The 23,928-nt window shown below is 43.8% G+C and overlaps 1 protein-coding gene across 1 annotated transcript in view; it reads left to right on the top strand.

Moving 5' to 3' along the window:
* Positions 1-23,928, top strand: part of PLA2G4A (phospholipase A2 group IVA) — an 84,116-nt gene that overhangs the window by 19,628 nt on the left and 40,560 nt on the right. Inside the window, exons 2-3 of the mRNA XM_083445311.1 lie at positions 9,866-9,995; positions 22,176-22,257. Of these exons, the coding sequence (XP_083301437.1) occupies positions 9,963-9,995; positions 22,176-22,257 (115 nt within the window). The 5' untranslated portion in view covers positions 9,866-9,962. The remainder of the gene's footprint in view (positions 1-9,865; positions 9,996-22,175; positions 22,258-23,928) is intronic.

The following is a 23,928-nucleotide window of genomic DNA, read 5'->3' as shown; positions in this document are numbered from 1 at the left end:
AATATTCTCTGGTTGGCCTCTGTTATTTTCTCCTTCCAATAGGAAACCCACATAAGGACTCTTGGATACCCCATAAGGGCAGATTGATTTTGTTTTCAACACCTGTTCCGAGGATAAGCATGCAGATGTGATGATATGTGAACCTGGAAGAGAAAAAGTCCAGGATGCAAATCACCTTGCAAGTTGTGTCCAAGGAAATTAGTGAAATGTTTTGCTCCCTCCCAACCCCTTTGAACCGCCAACTTCCGTGTTTGGAAAAGCCCTGAAACAAAAGCCCTGATTTTGGAAAGCCCTGAAATAGTTTCAAAGCAGTTTGCCCTGTGGCTGTGGGGAGCTGCTGTCTTATAATCATAGGATTTAAAGCCCTAATCCACCCAGAGGAAGCAATAATAGCAGTTGATTAGGTTATATGCATCATTTTGTTGTCCAGATTTTGCATAGGTACCCCTCTCTATCTTTGGGAAGACTTCCTTTGTCTTTTTTCTTTTCTTTTCTTTTCTTTTCTTTTCTTTTCTTTTCTTTTCTTATTTTGTGGTTTTATATCTTGATTTTATTCTGTGAACCACCCTGAGACCCCCTTGGGTATAGGGCATTATATAAATTCAATAAGTAAATAAAATAAATATTATCCAACCTGGAAGCGAAGGCGTTCCAAGGACACGTTTCCAGCCAAGCAAAAAACACTTGGGGTGCGGAGCAGGGCTGGTGAGAGGATGTAGCAAGGGAGAGGGTGTGGCTTGGGGACAGTTTCAGGGGCCAGGTTGAGGGGTCTGGAGGGCCACCCCTGAGGTTCCCATCACTGCCATAGGGTGCCCATATGCAAAGGGAGGCAGAGATTACATGCCTTCAAGAGCTCTGTAGAAAGAAAGAATTTCGGCACGTTCCGCTTGTGTTCATGTGGAGGTTAGAAAAACTGCAGCTGCCAGAAGTTCTCTGTCTGTTACTTATTTACTTACATGCCTTCTTTCCACAGTTCAAACCATGCTCAAGGCTGCTTGCAAGATGAAATGAATGCATAACTACGGCATAACCAAAGTACAGTGGTACCTTGGTTCTCAAACTCAATCCGCTCTGGAAGTCCGTTCGACTTCCAAATCGTTCAAAAACCAAGGTACGGCTTCTGATTGGCTGATTGGCCCCAGAAACAATGCCGACAGCCGAAACGGACGTTTGGCTTCCGAAAAACGTTTGCGACCCGGGACACTTACTTCTGTGTTTGCGGCATCTGGGAGCCAATTTGTTCGTCAGCTAAGCCATTCGGGAACCAAGGTAGTCATAAACAATATGTAATAAACGAAAATCTGCCCTTATTCCTTTATGGGGGGACACAAGACCCCTTATAGAGTCTTTTGCAGGTTCTCCATTGGTTGGAGAAAGTAACAGAGGCCAACCAGAGAATATTGAGAAGCAAAGCAGCTAGTAAGCCTGATCTTTATCGAACTGTTGCAACAGGGTGCCCCCTTCACACGCAGAAAAGGAGGAGGACCCCGAACCAAGGTGTGCCCGCCCTTATATAGACATTTTAAATTCCCCGCCCTGGAGTCTAAGACCACCCCCAGAAACATCATACATACATCACAGAAAGAGGTGTAGCTCAAGACCACCCCCCAGACACATCATACCTACATCACAGAAAGGGCAGTCTACAACAGAAATCTGAGTACGTGGTTTACCTCCTGTCAGGCAGGTAACCTGTTAATGCTTACTTGATTGGATACCCTGGGGAGCCTGGCCAGTCTTTCGTAATGATAAATACTTAGTTCCTGAGCCAGGTCACAGGCTCACCCTATTCATACACAGACATACCCTTAAGACAGGATTTGTGAATGAAAAGACAATGGGGGGGCTTTTCCATTTTCCTTCAACCTTGCAGAGAAAACATTTGGTCAGTTTGGGAGTAAAAATAGTTTCAGGGCTGTTTTCCTGTGCTGCTTCAGACATGTGGTTTATATATTTATGTACGTGTTTGCTTGGTACATTTATTATATATATATATAAGAGCTTAAGGTTTTTATTTCAAATAAATGAAACATTAAACAAAATACAAAACCAAACTGAACAATTTCCACATATATCACAACAAAATATAAAATAAAGATACAACAAACTACCAGCAGCAACAACCCTCACCCATCAATAAACACCCCCCCCCTTGTGTCACTTTGCTTTGTCATTAGTGTCTCCCGGGAAGGCATAGATAGTTTGAGAAAGCAAGGAAGGATGTGGCTGGCATATCTAGTCGGGGGATCTATTTCATAGAGTGACCAAGGTTGGATAAATTAGGGGAAAGCACTTTAAAACCTTCAAGTACTTAATTGTGCAATACCCTATGCAGGAGAATGTGAGAAAGCTAGGTTTATTATCGAACCTCTTCAAGAGTTATCAGTTAGTCATTAGCTGTGGCTGCATGAGCCAGTCGGACTGGTTTGATTGCATTCCCAAAGGATGATGAAGACAAGTAGCCTTAAGGATCATTGGAGTTCATTTTTACAGAAGACTTTCAACAGGACTGGACAACTTCTGGCCCACCAAGCCAAGTGCAGCCCACCAGTTGTATTTTGTGGTGTGTTAGGTGTTTGGTACTCCTGTTTAGTTGGTCCAAGGTAAAGGAATAGGTATATCATGAGAATTCCTGGATGCCAAGATCCAGGGTTGATGCAAGCACTCTTTGGTGAGAGAATTTCAGCAGAGATTTAAAATCACAAGAGATGCAGAAAAGTAAAGTGTGGAAATATAAGCTGTTAGACGTTTAAACTATACCATTCAGTGGTCCTTCCAAAATTTCCCAGGCCCCCAGCATACAAAAAGACCGTGTTTGGTCAGCTAAAAATGGTTTACTTACAAAGGTCTCCAAAGGTCAGTTTCATGTGCAACAGAAAAGTTGCGCAGCAGTAAAACTTAGGTTAGTTACAAAGTGGTGAAAGTTCCTAAATTTCTGGTATAGGAACTCAGGAGTGGCTTGTGGTTGCCATATGGTCTGAGCTGGAGCAACCAGCTCAAATCTCTTTATATGTTCAGCTTCTCAGGAAGACCGAGGGTGAACAAAGGCTTGATTACTTAGTCCCTCCCAAGGTGAGGGGAAGTGGACATTTCTAAGCCTGACAGTACAGTTTACTCTATGGTATTAACCCCTCCATGCATTGGTTAGAGTTCAGCATGTTGATTATATGAAGCTGTTTATCCAACACATTTAACTGCTGAGGAGGTAAGTGTGGAAGGAGATATTCCCTAAGATAGTCAGAACCCAGGGAGATGAGAGCTTTAAGACAGAAAGCAGTACTTGGCCTGGAAACGCTGGTAACCAGTGCATATTTTTCAGAATACAGAAGATACGGGTACAATATGCTGACTCTAACCTGCCAATAGGCGAGGATTTTGTGCTAGCAGGACTTTTCCAACAATTTTCAAAGGCATTCTTATGTTGAGCACAGAGCTGTGCTGCAACCTGGAAATTTTATTTGTTTGTTTGTTTATATTGTTACATGTAAAGCTCACCTGTACTCCAATTTGCTACGCTGAGGGGCAGTGACTGGCTCACCATCACCCAGAGATATTCACTGCTGAGTGGGGATGTGAACCTGGGTTTCCCAAGTCCTAGTCCACTGCTCCTAACCACTATACCCCAATGGATCTCACCACAGCATGAACAATTTTTTCAAAAAATGTATTTTTATTAAAGATTTTCTTGATTTACAAAGGTATGTGCAGTGTCTCTCTCACGTTCCGCCCCCCCCCCCAATGTAACTTTTTGTTTGTTTGTACAAATCAGTTTCGTTTGTTGAGACATTAGGAACAACAGGGGGAAAGAGGTGGAGGGGGGAAAGATGGATGGGGTGGTGTGGTGATGTTTCTATATGTGGGGTTTTGTGTCAGTGTTGCTTGTGCAGGTTCTCTGCTGTTCACTTGTGTTCCTTTGGTGGTGAGAGAGGTTGGGGTTGGTCTAGGGTGTGGCTGTTCATTTCTGGTTGGCTGTGGTGGTCTTTGTTTTCATGTGTGAGTGGGGTGGGTGGGTGTTTTGGATCAGGTTAGCCATATTGATTTGTATGCTGTTGGTGGATTTTTGTCATCGTCTTGTTGGGCTGTGTATGTGATAAAGGGGAGCCATACAGGGGTGAAGGCATCTTCTTCTATTTGTCCCAGTGTCAGTTTCAGTTTACAGTGGTACCTCGGGTTAAGTACTTAATTCATTCCAGAGATCCATTCTTAACCTGAAATTGTTCTTAACCTGAAGCACCACTTTAGCTAATGGGGCCTCCTGCTGCTGCTGCGCTGCCGGAGCACGATTTCTGTTCTCATCCTGAAGCAAAGTTCTTCACCTGAAGCACTATTTCTGGGTTAACGGAGTCTGTAACCTGAAGCGTATGTAACCTGAAGCATATGTAACCCGAGGTACCACTGTATTGGTTAATTTTTCTAGTAAGGCTGTTTCCCATACTGTTTGGGACAGCATGAACAATGTTGGCTGAGTTTCTGTTTACCTGAAGCAGCTGTAGCTGGCACAGGTAGCCCAGGTTACAATAGGAGCAGTGTGGAACCCAGCAGGTGAAGCCATCAACCTGAATCTTACAGGCAAGTGTAACCCCCACCCATACCAGTCATATCGCCAGCCAACGGGTCTACTGAGTAAAGTTCAATCCAGATAAATCAGAACTGATAGCAAAGCACTCATTAGACCAGTTGGCTGGGGATATGTCTAGTCTGGGTGGAGTCACACTCCCTTGTTATGGTTCACCCATATCCAGTTCCAGGATTTCAGCTTATTCTTGAGAAGATGCCAGCAAGTTGCAATAATACTTCATAATAAATGACTACTATAAAGGGCATAGCCTTTGTTACTTTCCTTTTCCATTTATTTAAGGAACAGACATTTAGAGCCACCTAATGGAAATGTCACAAGCTTATTTTTTTAAAAAATTGTGCACTCTGACCAAAGGTATCACATCATACTTCAATAAAAGCAAATATACAACTTCAAAGTAATGCCATTGTTGAGTCACAATGAACGGAAGTTCTGAATGGTGCTTGACGTACAGAGCCCTTTCTTCCATTGTTGAGTTTTACTGTTATGAGAAAAGTATTTAACCTCCTTGTGGCTAATTATCGCTGACTTAACACCTTTGAACTGCAGAGTTTTACAACTTTTGTTTTCATTCTCATGGCAACCCTGTGAGATAAGTCACTGAGAGAGGTCAATCCTAGGTGGAAATTTGAACTGGGGCCTGCACCACATACTATACTGTACAGCCCATTGGTTCTGCACAATTGAATAAAGTCATCCGGTGTCTGTTAATTGTCATTTAGTTTGGTCTCCCAAGGTGACAATGTAGAAGTGTGAAACATATGATTAGCCAGTTCTTTAAGAATTCATTGTGATTGTGTAGTTCTTTCGAAACACCCATATCGGGGATGGCATACAGGGGATGAATAGCTCAGTTGGTAGAGCATGAGACTTTGAATCTCAAGGTTGTGGGTGCAAGCCCCATGTTGGGCAAAAGAGTCCTGCATTGCAGGGGGTTGGACTAGATAACCCTTATAGGCCATTCCAACTAAACAATTCTATGATTCTATGGAGGTCTATATACAGTGGTACCTCGGGTTAATAACTTAATTTGTTCCGGAGGTCCGTTCTTAACCTGAAACTGTTCTTAACCTGAGACACCACTTTAGCTAATGGGGCCTCCCGCTGCCGCTGCCACGCCGCCGCCGCCACACGATTTCTGTTCTCATCCTGAGGTAAAGTTCTTAACTCGAGGTACTATTTCTGGGTTAGCAGAGTCTGTAACCTGAAGCGTCTGTAACCCGAGGTACCACTGTACTGTATTGCAAGACTCTTGAGAACAGTTGTCATGGTCAATCAGCCTCACCTGTGTGGCCGCACCTTGCCTCTTCAGAACAAACTTAGGAAGGCCCCAGTCCTGCAGAGTCCTATTGGTCACAGGCCCTGGCTCCTGCACACACACCTGACAATAATATAGTACACTTGCATATTCTGCACAGGCTTTATTGTGCACACAGCCTTTGGGTTTATGCATGAATGTATACTTGGGCAAACTTCTGTTGACCCATATTTCTTGCGGCGGAGGGGAGAAGCAGGTTTTATCCCTCCCCAATAGTTGCCCTGATTGCCCAGTGAGGTAACGCAAGCAAAAGAGAACAAACACCATCTTCATGGTCCCATCTTTGGATTCATACATTGGAGTAATGTGCTACAGCAGGGCTGGGGAAACCTAAGACTTGTAGGATCTACTTTGTATTGTACTGGGACCGTGAGAGCCAAGTGCTCTTGAGCCAAGTGCAAGAGACATATACTAAGTAAAGAATCCTGAGCCCAGGAATTTGTTCTGAGGCCCAGAACTGAATGGAGCTCATAGGCTTCCCACACACAAATCTGTTCTTGGTTACCCCAAGCTTTCTTCATTCCAGCTGTATAATTAAAGACAGAGCAGGGTTTCCTTTGGTAGATAGCTTTGCTAAACAACTGAACCTCAGAAATCCTTGCTGATCAAGCAGGAATCTAGCAGAAGATTCAGATCTGCCTTCCACCCAACCATGTGTTATGATAGCGAGTTGGTTTAATATAGCGATAAGAGATGGAACTAGAAATCAAGTCAATCCCTGGTTCAACTCCCTCTACTGCTATGGCGTTGGTAAGTAGGTAGCCTTAAGCAACTCTTTAAGTCTCGTATGTAAACATGATGGGAGTTGTCAGAAGTCTCCTTCCACCCTCTTTCAGATCACCCCCCTCAGCCTGAAAGTGAGATGAGCGCCACAACCCCATAGTTGCCTTTGACTGGACTTAACCGTCCAGGGGTCCTTTACCTTTTACCTTTTGCCTCACAGCATTAACACCCCAAGAGGGTCTTGCTTCTCCCACAGCCAAGACAGGATATAAATGAAATAAGTAAATAGGAAATAAATGTTAATATTAAGTACATGACTACCTATATTTTAGGGCCGCGGGTGGTGCTGTGGGTTAAACCACAGAGCCTAGGACTTGCCGAACAGAAGGTCGGCGGTTTGAATCCCCATGACGGTGTGAGCTCCCGTTGCTCGGTCCCTGCTCCTGCCAACCTAGCAGTTCGAAAGCACATCAAAGTGCAAGTAGATAAATAGGTACCACTCCGGCGGGAAGGTAAACGGCGTTTCCGTGCGCTGCTCTGGTTCGCCAGAAGCGGCTTAGTCATGCTGGCCACATGACCCGGAAGCTGTATGCCGGCTCCCTCGGCCAATAAAGCGAGATGAGCGCCGCAACCCCAGAGTCGGCCACAACTGGACCTAATGGTCAGGGGTCCCTTTACCTTTACCTATATTTTATACAGCTTGCCTAATGCTTTTTCTCAGCTTTATGAGTGAAACTATGGGAAACTTTTTTAGCATGTTGTAACAGGACAATCCTGTGCATGTTTACTTGGAGCTAAGTCCTTCAGTGTTCAGTGGCACTTGTGTATCAGCTGTAATTAAATATTGGTAGTGCTATCAGAATCTAGGTAAAATGACTGGGATGTGATATGATATGTGGGCGCACAGGTGATTATCTCCAGCACCTGGAAATGTGTGTAGAAATGGCATAATATAAATATAATGATCTGTTTTGTATAGCTCTTGATATTTCCTGAAATATATGTTTGCACAATTTTGCATCTCACCTTACTGCTTACACGGAAGATGTCTGCTTGTTTCCCCTTAATCTTTCCATTATTGTTTTGAGAGATGACTCTTCGCAACACCTCTGAACAAAGCATTTGCTGTTCAGACACCAGGAAGTAAAGCTGCATACATGGTGTACCACTGCAATTTGGTTTTGCTATAACAATAAAAGTTTCAGAAGTATGGAAATACCAAAGCTACGTCAGCAATTGGCATGGGGTTGTCCTAAGAACAGAAGAAGATGCCCTCTGTGGGTTAGACTAGGGTTTTTGGAAAGGAAAATTTAGAACTGCCCAGTGGTTATAATTCATGTGGAAAGTGTGTGATGATACAACACCTACGGATTTTCCTTGTGTGCATATACGGTGGTACCTTGGTTCCTGAACGGCTTAGTTGTCGAACAAATCGGCTCCCGAATGCCGCAGACCCAGAAGTAAGTGTTCTGGTTTGAGAATGTTTTTCAGAAGCTGAACGTCCGATGCAGCTTTCGTTTGAGTGCAGGAAGCTCCCACATCCAATCGGAAGCCGTGCCTTGGTTTTCGAACTGTTTCGGGAGTCGAACGGACTCCTGGAACAGATTAAGTTTGAGAACCAAGGTACCACTGTACATGCTATCTTGCTTAGAGTTGCATTCCATGATCATTTAGAAGCCTACAAAGAGTGGGAGGAAATCCTCAAAAATGGGTCTGTGTGTCTCTGTGGGCTCTAGAACAAGCCTGACTTTCGGTGGGTAAGAAGTGCTTCCAGATTCAATATGAAGAGGGATCTTGAGAGAGTCGAGAACTCATAATCCCTTAATGCCTCTTTGAGATCAATACATGGTGGACTTTTGTTGCAGTGATAAGTCTAGAGCTCCATTTTTCTTTTTGAAGCTCAAATTCAATAATTTTATGCTGTGGTGATACTTTCAGACATAAATGTTTCATGTAGCTTGAAAGATTCCTCTTAAAAATGCCATGTTGGAGATTTCTGACAATGCCGTCCTTATCATGACATCTCAGGAAAAGGCTGTCCGTGTTCTACAGTACAATTATTTGCTTCATCTTATAAATATTGGTGAATGCTCTGTGGAGAATAGCAGTGGAGTCTGTGGGGAGTGGCTCTGGCAGGGAGAAGGAAATATGGATTTGCTTGTTCAGGGTCTTCTTCCACATTGTTCCCAACAGCTTTTTTGCATCACTTCATACAATATTTGCATGGCTTGAATTATGGAACTGTCCAAGTGTTCTTTTTGAACTGCTCATAAATATGGCCGGCACATCACCATAGTTGCTGACATCACCATATGATTTCAGGCTCCCTCGGCCTGAAAGCGAGATGAGCACCACAACCCCATAGTTGCCTTTGACTGGACTTAACCATCCAGGGGTCCTTTACCTCTACCTTTTACACATAGATCTGTCACTGCTGTTGAAGATACAGTAGTTGGCTACATGCCCCACTGGACAATGAAAACCTTGCAATAGTTAGCTCAGTTAATTCTGAAAGTCAAGTTAGAAATATTTTTAAATATATAAGCGAAATACTTGCAGGTATAGTGACTACCTTTGAAAAACGGACAGCTGTATTTTCTGCATTTTATTCAGAATAAGCCCCAATCAAATACAGTGGTACCTCAGGTTAAGTACTTAATTCGTTCCGGAGGTCCGTTCTTAACCTGAAACTGTTCTTAACCTGAAGCACCACTTTAGCTAATGGGGCCTCCTGCTGCTGCCGCACCGCCGGAGCACAATTTCTGTTATCATCCTGAAGCAAAGTTATTAACCCGAGGTACTATTTCTGGGTTAGCGGAGTCTGTAACCTGAAGCGTATGTAACCTGAAGCATATGTAACTTGAGGTACCACTGTACACTAGGGCTTCCTTCCTTCCCGTTATGCCTGCTTATTTTTACACGTGGAACTCCATAAATTTGAGGCACTGGAAAGAAATGCTGGAAGGCTCTTTCCACCTTAGTTGAACTGAACTTTGCAAAGCCCCCTCTCAACGAAGAGAGAAAAATGAGGTGCTGGAACACAAACCTGCCACCGTGACTTTTAAACTAGCAGCCTGAAAGATGGCAGGTTAAGGTTTCAGCCCTTAAAGCCAGCAGGAAGTTGGTTTGGCACAAGAGAGGGTTTTTTTGGTGGGTGGTGCATTAGGGGCACGGTATTATGTCTGGAGATTGGCTGCAGAAATAAAAAGAGTTAAAACTTTTTTCTGGCTTTTTAAATTATACAGCCCTTAGAAGACTGTGTGAGTCCAGTGTGAAAAGAACATTACATCAGCAGCGGATAACATCGTCCACCGCCTGTTTCAGGCAGTTACCGAAACCAAAATGTCTTCTACAGATCCTTATCAGCAAATTATGGTGAGTTGATTAGACTTTCTATTCCCAGTGCTCAGGATAAACTGCGGCTAATAACAATGGCATTAACTACCACAAATTATTTTAACGAGGCTTGCAATTTTAGGGATTGTGTGTATAAGCATTATGCACTGTAAGTTTGGGCGAGCCAGGAAAAGTGTGAAAAAAACTTGACGTGAAAATATTTTAAGTGCACTAAGGAAAAAAAATATTCCAGCTGGTCTCAATTCATGTATTTCTGAAGATAAGGGGATATAAACTCTGTAAAAAAACAACCGTAAACACGAAAGCTGATATGTTTAATAAGATAAATTCTGTACTAGGGTGTAACTAGGTAACTAAAACTTTAATTACAGATTAAACTGATTAGTTGAGGGGCTGAAAATAAGCAAAGACTTCAGGATTCTGGTTTGCTGTTCGCTTTTCAAGAAGACAGTTCCCCCTCTGACAAATTACGGAAACTAGATGTGGAAGGCTTGTATGGAAAACTTGTGAATGACCTTCCTTCAAGCAAGAAGAACTAAAGGCAGAGGAAGTTGAAGGAGCTCAACCGCAAGAAATAGTTGATTTCAAGTTTTAGAGGTGTAAAATTTGTTGAATTGTTGAAGCCGTGGAAAAATACCTGTGCCTCAACCATGGGCGTAGCCAGGAGATTTGTTAGGGAGGGGGCAGGCCATTTGCTAGCTATGGTTTTTTTATTAATTTAGGGTGGGGGCAATTGCCCCTGCCTTGCCCCCCTTTGGCTATGCCCATGGCCTCAACATGGGGGTGGGGGGGGGAGGATGACATTTTTGGGAAAAACCAAAATATCCGCTAAACTTGCCGTATTTTTTGCTCTATAAGACTCACTTTTTCCCTCCTAAAAGGTAAGGGAAAATGTGTGTGCGTCTTATGGAGCGAATGCAGGCTACACAGCTATCCCAGAAGCCAGAACAGCAAGAGGGATTGCTGCTTTCACTGCACAGCGATCCCTCTTGCTGTTCTGGCTTCTGAGATTCAGAATTTTTTTTTTCTTGTTTTCCTCCTCCCAAAACTAGGTGCGTCTTGTGATTTGGTGCGTCTTATAGAGCGAAAAATACGGTACTTATGAACCCTGCACTATAGCTGTCAACTTACAGATTTGAAAATAAGGGACCAGCAGCCTCGAAAATAAGGGATTAGCAGCCAAAAGAAGGGATTTTGCTTAGTTTATACAGAAATCCGGCACTGATGGATGTTTGCTGCTTTTGCTGCGACTGACTGTGTTTTGCAGGGGGTTGGACTAGATGATCCTAAGGGTCTACAACTCTGACCAAAGAAGAGGGGCAGACAAAACTGATGAATGACGTCGAGATGGCAAAGCTTACAAGAAGAATTAGAAACCAGGAAGAGGACCTCTTTAATAAAGAATGGGGAAAGTTTATAATTTAGTTGAAAAGCTATTGTAAAGAGTAACATACATTGGTAGGATTGACAGAAAGCTTGTAGTAAAAATTTGAACTATGGATGGACAAATGATTTATAAAAATAGAGTTATAAAAGGGATGCAGAGGGGGAAATCACTACATTAAGATGCTGCACTGGTTGGAGGGTATGCTAAGCAGCCCGTAGGGGCTGCCGTCGTCCTAGCGTGAGGAGTTCCATTGGCCCTTCCCCGCCCGAGAGAGAGGGAGGGAGGGAGAGAGACTCTCACCCACGCTGCCCGCGAGCCCAACATGAGGCGGGTGCGGCGCCACCCTTCTGCGTCCCTCCCCATCCCCTCCTTTTCCTCCTCCCTCAGGCCACCTCCTCAGCCGCCACCGCTGCCACCTCTGGCTTCCCCTGGCAGCGCGGCGGATGTCTCGCAAGAGAGGGGCTGCCTGCCCGCCTGCCGCCACCTGTCTCCTCACGACGCGCCCCTGAGGGGGAAAAGGGAGAGACGGAGATGTGGCAGCTCATGCGCTCTCTCTCTCTCATGGCGCAGGACACCAAGCCGCTGCTTCCCTCCCGAGCCAGGCGAGCATGAAACCCGGGAAATTTAAGGGACGTCATCAGTAAGGGACAGCAGCGGGACACGGCGCTGGGATAAGGGAGTTTCCCGCCAAATAAGGGACACTTGACAGCTATGCCCTGAACCCATTTTACTGTTTTAACTACTTAAGTGGGTTATTTTATTACTTGTTTGGAATATAAAATTGTATTACTTGGTATACAGTGGTACCTCAGGTTAAGTACTTAATTCGTTCTGGAGGTCCGTTCTTAAGCTGAAACTGTTCTTAACCTGAAGACCACTTTGGCTAATGGGGCCTCCTGTTGCCGCTGTGCCGTCAGAGCACGATTTCTGTTCTTATCCTGAAGCAAAGTTCTTAACCTGAAGCACTATTTCTGGGTTAGCGGAGTCTGTAACCTGAAGCATATGTAACCCGAGGTACCACTGTACAGGCAAAATCGCACAAAGCCAGAACACCCCCACAATGACCACATCCAGTTCTGAGTGGGACTTGCTCCCCTCATGCAAGGTGGGTAGCTTTTTAAGCCCCCTTTGCCTTGCTTAGCGGCTCTGGGAAGGTCATGCGAGGCCTCTGGAGAACCTCTCACAAGATCTTACAAGATTGCAGAAATCTTGTGAAATCTTGCAGGAGGTTCTGCAGAGGCGTCACATTATATTCCCAGAGCCCTGTAAGCTAGACAGGGGCTTTAAAATGTTCTTTATGCAGCAAGGAAACACTTCACAGAAAGAGCTTTTTTCCTGGAAAATGTCTCTTCCCCACCCCCTAATTTTTCTGGGGCCTTTACAACTCTATATCGTTCAGACGTCATTTTACAGACTTGATCAGGAAACACCGCTTAAGATTGTGAGGGATGACAGCTGAGTAAATTGGTCAAAAACCAGTCGGCATAATTAGAAACTTAGCGGACAATCCTTGAGTATCTAAGACGCTCCCTCTGTCCTTTACTCAATGGGCTGAACAAGAGTAGTGCAAATCAACAATCACTTATGGATTATTAATTTTTAGTTAAGGCAAAATGGTTCAGTTTGAGTTCTGTTTGCTTCGGTTCAAATACATTTTAATTTTTTTACTGTGAAAATTAGTAATTACACCCTTAAATGCAGGTGTACTTTTATTGAAATTAACACGTGGGTTCTTATTCTCCCGAAAACTGTATGAAAATATTAGCTGTAGTATATCCAGATTCTCTGGAAATAGCTGGTAGCAGGAAAAGAAAGCAGCGTCTGTTCAGAGGTAGCTGCCAGATTATTCATCATAATGCTAAACTACTGGGGTGCTAAAAATACTTTTCTGGGCTTCCTTGAAGTGATCCTTTATCATCTCTGTGGCTTTGGGTTTCCCTCCACATACAGTCACATCCTTTTCAGTGAGTCTGCTGCAAAGAGGCTGTAAAAGCGCGTATTTCACCACTCTATGGCTTTACCAATGGCAGTCTAATGTGCGCATGTTTGTTTGTGAGGAATGAAGGACGAACATGATCATATTAGGGGTTTATCCAGTTGCAGGTTGTCACGTAGTAGTAATCCTGCGCAATGGCTTGCATCTTTTCTGTAAGAGGATGAGGTTAGCTACTCCTGCCACCTCCTGGATGAAAAGTGTCACTTGGAATATTTGAATATCTGAAAGTTTTACAGTGTGCTCAAACACTTCCAACGACTTCCAGATCCAACACTGTCTACTGTGCTGCAGAAGCAGCTTATTGTTTTATTTTCTTTTTAAGTTTTCTTTCAATCGAGTGGTAAATAAATGTTGTGAGATGAAACAAATAAGCAAACGACTGATTCCAGGTAGCCAGAGTCAGGATAAAAGGTAAAGTTAAAGGGACCCCTGACCATTAGGTCCAGTCGCAGGTGACTCTGGGGTTGCGGCGCTCATCTCGCTTTACTGACCGAGGGAGCCGGCGTACAGCTTCCGGGTCATGCGGCCAGCATGACTAAGCTGCTTCTGGCGAACCAGAGCAGCGCACGGAAACGCTGCTTACCTTCCCGCCGGAGTGGTACCTATTTATCTACTTGCACCACTTTGATGTGCTTTCAAACTGCTAGGTTGGCAGGAGCAGGCGCTCACCCCATCGTGGGGATGTGAACCGCTAATAATAATAATAATAATAATAATAATTTGTACCCCGCCCATCTGGCTGGGTTTCCCCAGCCACTCTGGGCGGCTTCCAACAAAGATGAAAAATACACTAAAATGTCACATATTAAAAACTTCCCTGAACAGGGCTGCCTTCAGATGTCTTCTGAATGTCAGGTAGTTGTTTATCGCTTTGACATCTGATGGGAGGGCGTTCCACAGGGCGGGCGCCACTACCGAGAAGGCCTTCTGCCTGGTTCCCTGTAACTTGGCCTCTCGCAGTGAGGGAACCGCCAGAAGCCCTCGGAGCTGGACCTCAGTGTCCGGGAAGAACGATGGAGGTGGAGACGCTCCTTCAGATATACTGGACCGAGGCCGTTTAGGGCTTTAAAGGTCAGCTCCAACACTTTGAATTGTGCTCGGAAACATACTGGGAGCCAATGTAGGTCTTTCAAGACGGGTGTTATATGGTCTCAGCGGCCGCTCCCAGTCACCAGGCTAGCTGCCGCATTCTGGATTAGTTGTAGTTTCCGGGTCACCTTCAAAGGTAGCCCCACGTAGAGTGCATTGCTGTAGTCCAAGCGGGAGATAACCAGAGCATGCACCACTCTGGCAAGACAGTCTGCAGGCAGATAGGGTCTCAGCCTACGTACCAGATGGAGCTGGTAAACAACAGCCAACCTTCTATTGGCAAGCCCTAGGCTTTGTGGTTTAGACCACAGCGTCACCCGCGTCAGAATACCAAACACATAATACAAAATAGCTAAAGCTTTACATGGTAATAACAACCAACTACTATGAAGTACAGTCCTGGTCACCACTGTCAAATAGCATTAAAAGGCAGAAATTTCAGTGAGTTCTGTTTTCGTTATGGTCCCTCGCAGCTACTTAGGCCTGCATTTTGCTCCAAATAAAGCAAACCTCTGCAATTGTTTTAGAAATTGTCACACATCCGATTTAGAGCTGGGGCATAAGAAGAATAGGAATCCTTTTTTAAAAAAAACCAGCCATCTTATTATCTGCATGCAAAGGACTGATTTTACTACTACAGTTCGTGTTTTGTTAGCCCCAAAATGGAAAACGAGCGAAGTCCCAACTAAAGAAGAATGGCAACTTAAACTGATGGAATATACACAGCTTGTGGACCTCACATATAGAATAAGAGAACAAGAAGAACATACGTTTAGAGAAGATTGGAAAAGGTTTATGGAATATATGGAGGAAAATTCTGTATATCTGAAAACGTGGGCAGCGTTAAGATGAATCCAACAGTGTAAATAAGATTTGATGGATGTTACAATGGAATACTGAATGATTTAGTTTATATAAAATAATATGCAGGGATTTATGTTGTGCAAAATGAACCATGGAAAGAGAGGAAGGGAAGTCACTGATACTTTGAGGATGTTTAAGTGAATATTCTAAAATGTAAAACAGAAATTTAACAAAATTATAACAAAACAACAAAAAAAAGATTTTACCAATACCAGCAATCCATCTGTTTAGCTGTTAAATCAGCTCCTTTTGGCTCCTGCAACCCTCAGCTGTCACCTATTAGCAACTGTTCCAATTGGCTGGAGTGAAGGGGAGAGAGAACTTTCGGGCCACTCAATTGGCTGCCTTGACAGACCAGCTCTGATTGGCTCCCCTTCTCCCTGCCTGTTTCCATTCAAGGCTACTCATTATTAAAAACAAATGTAAGAATTGGTTTGCTTGTCATCCTCTTCCTTCTCCAGACCTTTTCCCTTTTGTGTTTTGTCTTTTAGGATGTGAGCCTGCAGTCAGGGATGTCTTAACTGTTACTGTCTAGGGAACACTGGGAACCTTTTTGGTTCTAGAGCAAAGCTTTTAACATTTTTTAAATACATAAATAAATGTAACCACTCTTATGCAAATATTTTTTTTACAACGGTAGGTTTTCCTCATTCTTTCTGTGCATGCAGATGGGTGAGGCATAGTCTCCAAATCCATATACCGTATTTTTCGCTCTATAGGATGCACCCAACCATAGGACGCACCTTGTTTTAGAGGGGGAGAACAAGAAAAAAAAATCCCCCTCTCTGCTCAACGCCCCTGCAGCGAAGCGGCAGGAGAAACAGAGCCCCTTCCATTTCTCCTCCCTCTTCGCTGAAGGGACGCTGCGCAGCTCTCCCTCTCTGCTGAAGCTGGGAGACTCTTGCTCTCCCGGCTTCAGCAAAAGGAACCAGAACCCTCCGGAGCACAGTGGGAGCTCCTGCTGCGCTCCGGAGGCTTCAGGCGGCTATCCCTGAAGCCTGGAGAGCGAGAGGGGTCGGTACGCACCGACCCCTCTCGCTCTCCAGGCTTCAGCTAAAGCAACGCGAAAGCAGTGAAAGGAGCGCTCCCTCTGCGCTTCGGAGGCTTCGTGTTGCTATCGCTGAAGCCAAGGAGCCTGCATTCTCTCCATAGGACGCACACACATTTCCCTTTAATTTTTGGAGGGGAAAAAGTGTGTCCTATAGAGCGAAAAATACGGTAGGTTAGTGTGAGTAGAGAACCAGGATGGTGTATGGATAAATGAATGCAAGCTGGAAGAAAACTATGTTGTTTATGCACACTCAAACACTCCCCTTTCCTTTTGTGCAACAACTGCTATCTGGAAAGACTGGGGAGAAGCTATTTTCAGTTCCAGAGTAATGTTGAGGTCTCTGAGTTTATCCTCTCTGAGTTTAATTATGCAGTATAGCTGGAAGAAAATTGACAGTTACCATTCAGCAAAACCTGTATTTATCTAAATCTTATTTGCAACAGAAGCATAAGCCTGCAGGACACATGACACCTTTTATACTCACTGTAGGGGTAAAGGGTTGCATTTTCCTCTGCCTAACCCTGGCATAAATGTGTGTGTGTTGTGTGTGATAGGATTGTGCTCTAACTCTGTCTTTTTTAAAAAAAAGTTTTTGAGTTCCTAAGACAATAAACGGGAGCAACAGAAGTAAATATTTATAGTAGACCAAGAGAATAAGCTTAAGATAAACAGGCTGAGAAAAAGGAAGCCTGTGCAGGAGGAAAAGTGATATGATTAAAACGAGAAGTAGAATGTTCATGGAAGGTTTGGATGACATATAAACATAGAAAGCTTATTCGGAGTGAGATGATTGATCCATGTTGTGTTCTTCTACTGAGCTATAGCCCTTCCTCTCATGAGTACACACCAGTCAGGAAGCTGGGCAAGAACTTTGAATCTTGAAGTCTTTCTGAAGTCTAGATTGAGTGATGATCTTCCATTGTTGTCAGTCAAGCGAAGTCTTGAGTACAAAAGACTTCATAGATGAACTTGACTTCTGCATTTGATAAGTGAATATTTTCAGAAGCAGGGAGATGTAGTCATCAGCATCTCTTACACATTCCCATGTTCGGCCTCAACAGAATACATTCTGGATGATTTGTATTACCTTTGTACGGTACCTGAAGTATGCAATGTCTTCAAATTTAATATATAAACTGTCTCCTCTGGTAGTTCACACTGAATTCTGCCCATTATAGAAATGTTTATAGCTTCTGTTAGCTTGGTAATCTGACTAGCAACACTTTCCAGACAGTCCATTTTGCAACGAGTTCCTTCTTTAGGATTTGAATGAGCGTTGTGATTTCTCACCCTATTAGCAGTTCTGTTGAGCTATAGTCAGCAGCTGTTGATTGTATTGAGTTGTCACTTAAAATAGCAATATGTGGGCAATTGTCTCTGCCTTACAGTTTGTGCTTAGTGAGGGCTAGTAAGAATGGCTGAAATTCTACTGCCATAAGCTGGGTTGCATGGTTGGTCCAAGCTCTTCTGAAAAGCCGAAGTAATCAAATATATTCTTCAGTTGTGCAACAATGCTATGGCAGGTAATGTCAGGCAAGGAGAGTATCAGTACTTGAATAGTACGTAATCCACAAAAACCCAATAGTGCTGGGCTCCCAGCTGCTAGCCTTTTCCAAAATTTATTGGTAAGGTGTAGTGGTGAATGGTTCCTTTTCTTCTGATGTGTCAGCAAAATTGTTTCTATCTTAATCATTGAAAAACAAGCAAACATCAGACCAAAGGCCCATCTACACAGGGTCAACACAGGATCGCCTCTGTTATCTACTGTATATGCTGTTTAACACTGTCGGAGAACTCTCAGCAGTTAGTGAGACAGGACTTCCCCTCACAGAGGCCATTTTGGTTCTCCCTCAGCAAGACTTGTGCTTATATGTGCTTGGTAGTTCCACCTTCTACAGTGCTTCTCACCAGTTCTTCCAGAATGGGCATTAAGTTAACCGGTCTATAGTTTCCAGGATACCCCCTACCCCGGATCCCTTTTTAATAATTGGTATTACATTGGCTGCCTTTCCCTGACAAATGACTCAGTAGTTTCTCTAGGCTTTTGAGCAATTTGATAGAAGCAGGGCCCTCTCATAAACCACATTCTTCTTGGGAGTTGTGTCAGAATTGGCCAGAACGGTCTCCCCTCACAGCTGTGCTTTTGGCCCTCTGCTCCTCCCTCCTGTTGGTCTTCAATATAAGGATAATAATAATGGCCACCTTGGAAATTAGTTATAAGGAATGTATGTGAAGTGTTCTGAATGGTCTATAAAGTGCTATCTGTGCATGCTAAGTAATCATTATACTTAATATGTGCAAGTATATAACTACCATAAGTGTTTCTGAGGAGAGCCCAAAGAGAAGGGAGCACATAACCACCAGTGCCTGAAGGAGCCCATTGGTGGCCTGAGAAGACAGTTGGAGAAACCCCACCCGCCATTTTCCCTGGGGCCATTCAAGACCTGGGTGCCTTGAGGGAAAGCAGAAGCCAGGGAGCTGGTGTCAGAAGCCGCTGAAGGCTGGCTTGAGAAAAATTTGTACCTTTTTTTGCTTGTGTTAATTGTAAACTGGCCTTGGTTGCCTTTGGTGCAGAAAGGCAATATATAAATTCCATTAATAACCAATTAATAAGTACTTGGGAGGGACGCGGGTAGCGCTGTGGGTCTAGGGCTTGCCGATCAGAAGGTCGGTGGTTCGAATCCCCGCGGCGGGGTGAGCTCCCGTTGCTCGGTCCCTGCTCCTGCCAACCGAGCAGTTCGAAAGCACGTCAAAGTGCAAGTAGATAAATAGGTACCACTCCGGCGGGAAGGTAAACGGCGTTTCCATGCATTGCTCTGGTTCACCAGAAGTGGCTTAGTCATGCTGGCCACATGACCCAGAAGCTGTACGCCGACTTCCTTGGCCAATAAAGCGAGATGAGCGCCACAACCCCAGAGTCGTCCGCAACTGGACCTAATGGTCAGGTGTCCCTTTACCTTTAATAAGTAATTATTTTATCCTTAGTTCTCTCTGTCCCTTTGCAAAGGAAATGTGCTTTTGTGAAGGGAGCTGTTGAAACAAAGGTTTCCCCCTTTCTTAAACATCTCCTTAAGCTCCTTAAGCTGCTCCCAAGGAAGTAGAAGGAAAATACGGGTGCGGACATGATGCGTTCAGTTTCAGCACCATGACTTTGAATTCCTGTCACAGACACTTTAGGAACGGTCAGGGCGAACTCTGGGCTTTTCCAGTAGGCCTAGAAAGCTTTGGTTGGCTTTTACTAGGGAACGCTCTATCAATAGAGGTTTGGGAGGAATCATCCCTCCCTTCTTTGAAACTTTTTGTTTTGTTTTGCAAAGCATATTGTTTAGACAGGCCTTTGAGGTATGAATCTTCTCTTTGTAACCAAGCAGTATTTATTGATCTGTTTAAAGGCGTCTTCCTGAATGAATGGTTTTCACTGGCTTTATACTCACATGCTGTTTGTTTGTTTTTTGGAGTTTTTCTCCTGTCCTTCCTCCCCAAGGATACATTTTAACAAAATGGCTGATTATAAAAAGAGAACCAAGATCAGCATGCCTTCCCTAAGGAAGCTTGCTGGCACCTTGTTAGCCATGCAGTACCTGCCGGTTAGAAGCAAAGGACCCTAACCCTGCCAGATATTTTTCGCTTCTGTTGATGGCATGAAGGAAGAAGAAGAACAAACTTTCACTCCATGAAATGGGAGTGGGGACCTTTTTCAGTCTTGAAGTTGTGTTCCCTCATGTTCCCACCTTGTTCTGGGCGGACTCTTGAGGGCCAGATGCAAAGGCCTGGGGGCCTGTTTTTGCCCTGAGGTCTCCCACCCCTGTTATAAAATGTACTCTGCCTACTTCTTGGAGAGGATCCTTATTTGCCCGAGGCAACTAAGCTAGTTAATAAACTAATATTCTGCCAATAATGTCAAGTTAACCCTGCCATTGTATTGTTAAAACCCAGCCTTGTTTATGGTGTTTGAGGTGCGTCAGCTGGGCAGATACTGTCGGAAAACAGGAATTCCTAAGCGGCATTTCTTTTAATTTATTTGTTTTTTACCCTCATTATGTTTTCCTCTTATCAACCAGCTCCCCACCCCAATAAATCTGTTCCTAGACTAGCTGTTGAAAGGACAATAAATTTGAGTGTCCTCAGTACGTTGGGGACAGCTACTCCATAAATGTGTAGGGTCTTCTAATTGCAGATTCAGTATGGTCCTACACAGTGCTTGATTTACGTATTATTATTATTATTAATAATAATAATAATAATAATAATAATAACAATTATTATTTATACCCCGCCCATCTGGCTGAGTCCCCCCAGCTACTCTGGGGGCCAACAAGATATAGCTTAGGGCCCCACTCTCTTTGGGCCCGAAAAAAAATTAAAGGGGAAAAAACTGGATGTACCTTTCCAAAATATAAGATAAAAAACAAATAAAATAAAACCTACATGCAGCAACAGTGTTTTGTATTGTGTAGGCTCCTATAATGTAAGTAATGGGCCCTGCCTGATAGCCTGCTCCCTAAAACATCACTGGTAATTATTTCACTATTAATAAACTTCTTAATTGTATTTCACTATTAATATACAGTACTTCTTCCTAATTGTATTTCAGTTCAACCATTACTTGGATAAAATACATATTTTGTTATGTGCAAATGGCTTTAGATAGCTATTAGGTCCATAAATTACCATATAGCATATATTCAACACAAAAAACAGTGGCAATTTGTTGTTGACAAAGGACAGCTGGACATATAAAGGGCCCCATTACCTTCAGTAGCTTAATCAAACTTAAATCTGGCCCTGGTCCTACAAAATTGCAGAATATATCTTGCCAGGGTTCAAGGAGGAACCTGGGGCTATTAGAAAGGAACCTGATTGTTAAAGAACGCCGATGGCACAATACTGAACTTCACCCTCAGCTAAAACTCATAGTTGGGCTGATACAAGAATGCAGCTCACTGTGTCGAAAGCCACTGAGAGAGGAGACCTGGAAGAGGCAGCAGAAGTCAATTTCCCTTCCAGCCAATTTCCCTTCCAGCTGATGTCAAAAGCTGCCTTGATTGCGCAGCCAAACTGGAAGGTGGTTTGGGGTAAAGCAGAGAGTCTGGCCTAACAGGTTAGGGCAAAACATTGGGGTACTACATCACAGAACACAGTGTTACTGGTGGCGTCAATAAAGCTGCCTGTCTTGGTAGGAAAGGACATTTGCATGGTCCTGGCAAGCCGTTGTGTGGCTTAGCATGGGGTCTGAGCCAGGCCAGTGTGGAAAGGATCCTGTGAAGTTAGAAAGTTGGAAAACAACTGCTCTAGTATATGTAAGTATCCTGAATGTAAACCCATTTCCACATGCACATAGGCATACTTCTGCAATATAGTATTTAGGTATAATTGTACCTTTCCCGTAGGAGGGAATTACAAGCACAGGGTAAAGTTAAAGGCATCTATAAAACAACTTTTGGCTTCCCCAGCCCCTGCTGTGTTTTTTGATGACTAACGAAATGTCTGTGCAATACCAGTGCTTGGAGGGGAGGAGTGTTGAATTCATTGACGCTAAAAAATTAAAAACACAAAGGTGTGGTGGCGAGGGGAACGAGCAGTTGTGTAGGAGTAGTTATAGTCTGTTGTGCTCAATGTAGTCTCAATGTTCAGTAAAGCCAAAGACTTCTGATTCAGGATGCTGTGTCTTCCAGTGGGTGCTTCATTTGCTTTTGGGAAAACAAACTTGGGGAGTGTCTTAGACAAGTTGAAAATGGGCTGGAGAGGGTTGCTTGATTTATGTGCTCTGTTCATTTCCTTCCTAACATCAGCTGTTCTTTTGGCATGCAGGTGGAACACCAGTATTCGCACATCTTTACTGTGACGATTAAGCAAGCCAAGAATGTCACCAAAGGGTCTTTTGGCGACATGCGTAAGTATCACTTCAGCTTTGTTCCTATTGCTCTGTGGGATATTTTGGTGTGTGCATGCGCTCTAAGTTACACATGCTGGGTTCTTCCCGTATGAGAGGGGTCTAATCTTAAACTTGCTATTTTTATCTGGCTTTTAAATTCTAATCAGCCAGTTAGAATCAATGACTAAGATAATGCGGGTTCCTTAAACAGCATTTTTGTTGACTGTATTTTTTTTTTTAATGATAGGCTTACTTGTTATTTTACACTTCCCAGTACAGTTGTATCTCGGGTTAAGAACTTAATTCATTCTGGAGGTCTGTACTTAACCTGAAACTGTTCTTAACCTGAAGCACCACTTTAGCTAATGGGGCCTCCTGCTGCCACTGCGCCACCGTAGCACGATTTCTGTTCTCATCCTGAAGCAAAGTTCTTAACCCGAGGTAATATTTCTGGGTTAGCAAAGTCTGTAACCTGAAGTGTATGCAACCTGAAGCGTATGTAACTTGAGGTACCACTGTACACTCGGGCTTCCTTCCTTGCCGTTATGCCTGCTTATTTTTACACGTGGAACTCCATAAATTTGAGGCACTGGAAAGAAATGCTGGAAGGCTCTTTCCACCTTAGTTAAACTGAACTTTGCAAAGCCCCCTCTCAACGAAGAAAGAAAAATGAGGTGCTGGAACACAAACCTGCCACTGTAGCAGCAAAGTCAATGAGTGTGTTTGCTGCCTTTACTCTTCTTAGACTGACTTAGAATTCAGCAATTCACTTACTGAAACTTAGAGGTTAGCTGTGGTCAACAAAGTGGTGTGTGCAAACGTTCTGCTGAGTCCTTATGGCAAAACAGAAAGTAAAGTGAAAAGTGTGCTTTTTGTTTGAAAGGCGATCTAGTATGAGCTCTTAGAATAGGGGTGGCCACTGCTCATCCTCTAGGATGTTTCAGGCTACAATTCCCATCATCCCTGACTATTGGCCACACTGACTTGGACTGCTGACAGTTGTGGCCCACGACATCTGCTATATCCCCCCTTTATAAATTAATGTGTGCTCATTTAATGCTCATTTAATGCATTTAATGGCCAAATTTGTCAATAGCATTAACCTAATATCCGTGTCTTTGTGTGTGTTATTTCTCAACGAGGGGGTGGCTTCTGGGTCTTGACCACAAACTTGACATGAGCCAACAGTGTGACGCGGCAGCTAAAAAAGCCAATGCAATTCTGGGCTGCATCAATAGGAGTATAGCATCTAGATCAAGGGAAGTAATAGTGCCACTGTATTCTGCTCTGGTCAGACCTCACCTGGAGTACTGTGTCCAGTTCTGGGCACCACAGTTCAAGAAGGACACTGACAAACTGAAATGTGTCCAGAGGAGGGCAACCAAAATGGCCAAAGGCCTGGAAACGATGCCTTATGAGGAACGGCTAAGGGAGCTGGGCATGTTTAGTCTGGAGAAGAGGAGGTTAAGGGGTGATATGATAGCCATGTTCAAATATATAAAAGGATGTCACATAGAGGAGGGAGAAAGGTTGTTTTCTGCTGCTCCAGAGAAGCGGACACGGAGCAATGGATCCAAACTACAAGAAAGAAGATTCCACCTAAACATTAGGAAGAACTTCCTGACAGTAAGAGCTGTTCGACAGTGGAATTTGCTGCCAAGGAGTGTGGTGGCGTCTTCTTCTTTGGAG

Source organism: Podarcis tiliguerta (assembly GCF_965153285.1).
Source record: "Podarcis tiliguerta genome assembly, chromosome: 6".
Classification (NCBI taxonomy): domain Eukaryota; kingdom Metazoa; phylum Chordata; class Lepidosauria; order Squamata; family Lacertidae; genus Podarcis; species Podarcis tiliguerta.
This window is presented reverse-complemented; position numbering and strand designations above follow the sequence as displayed.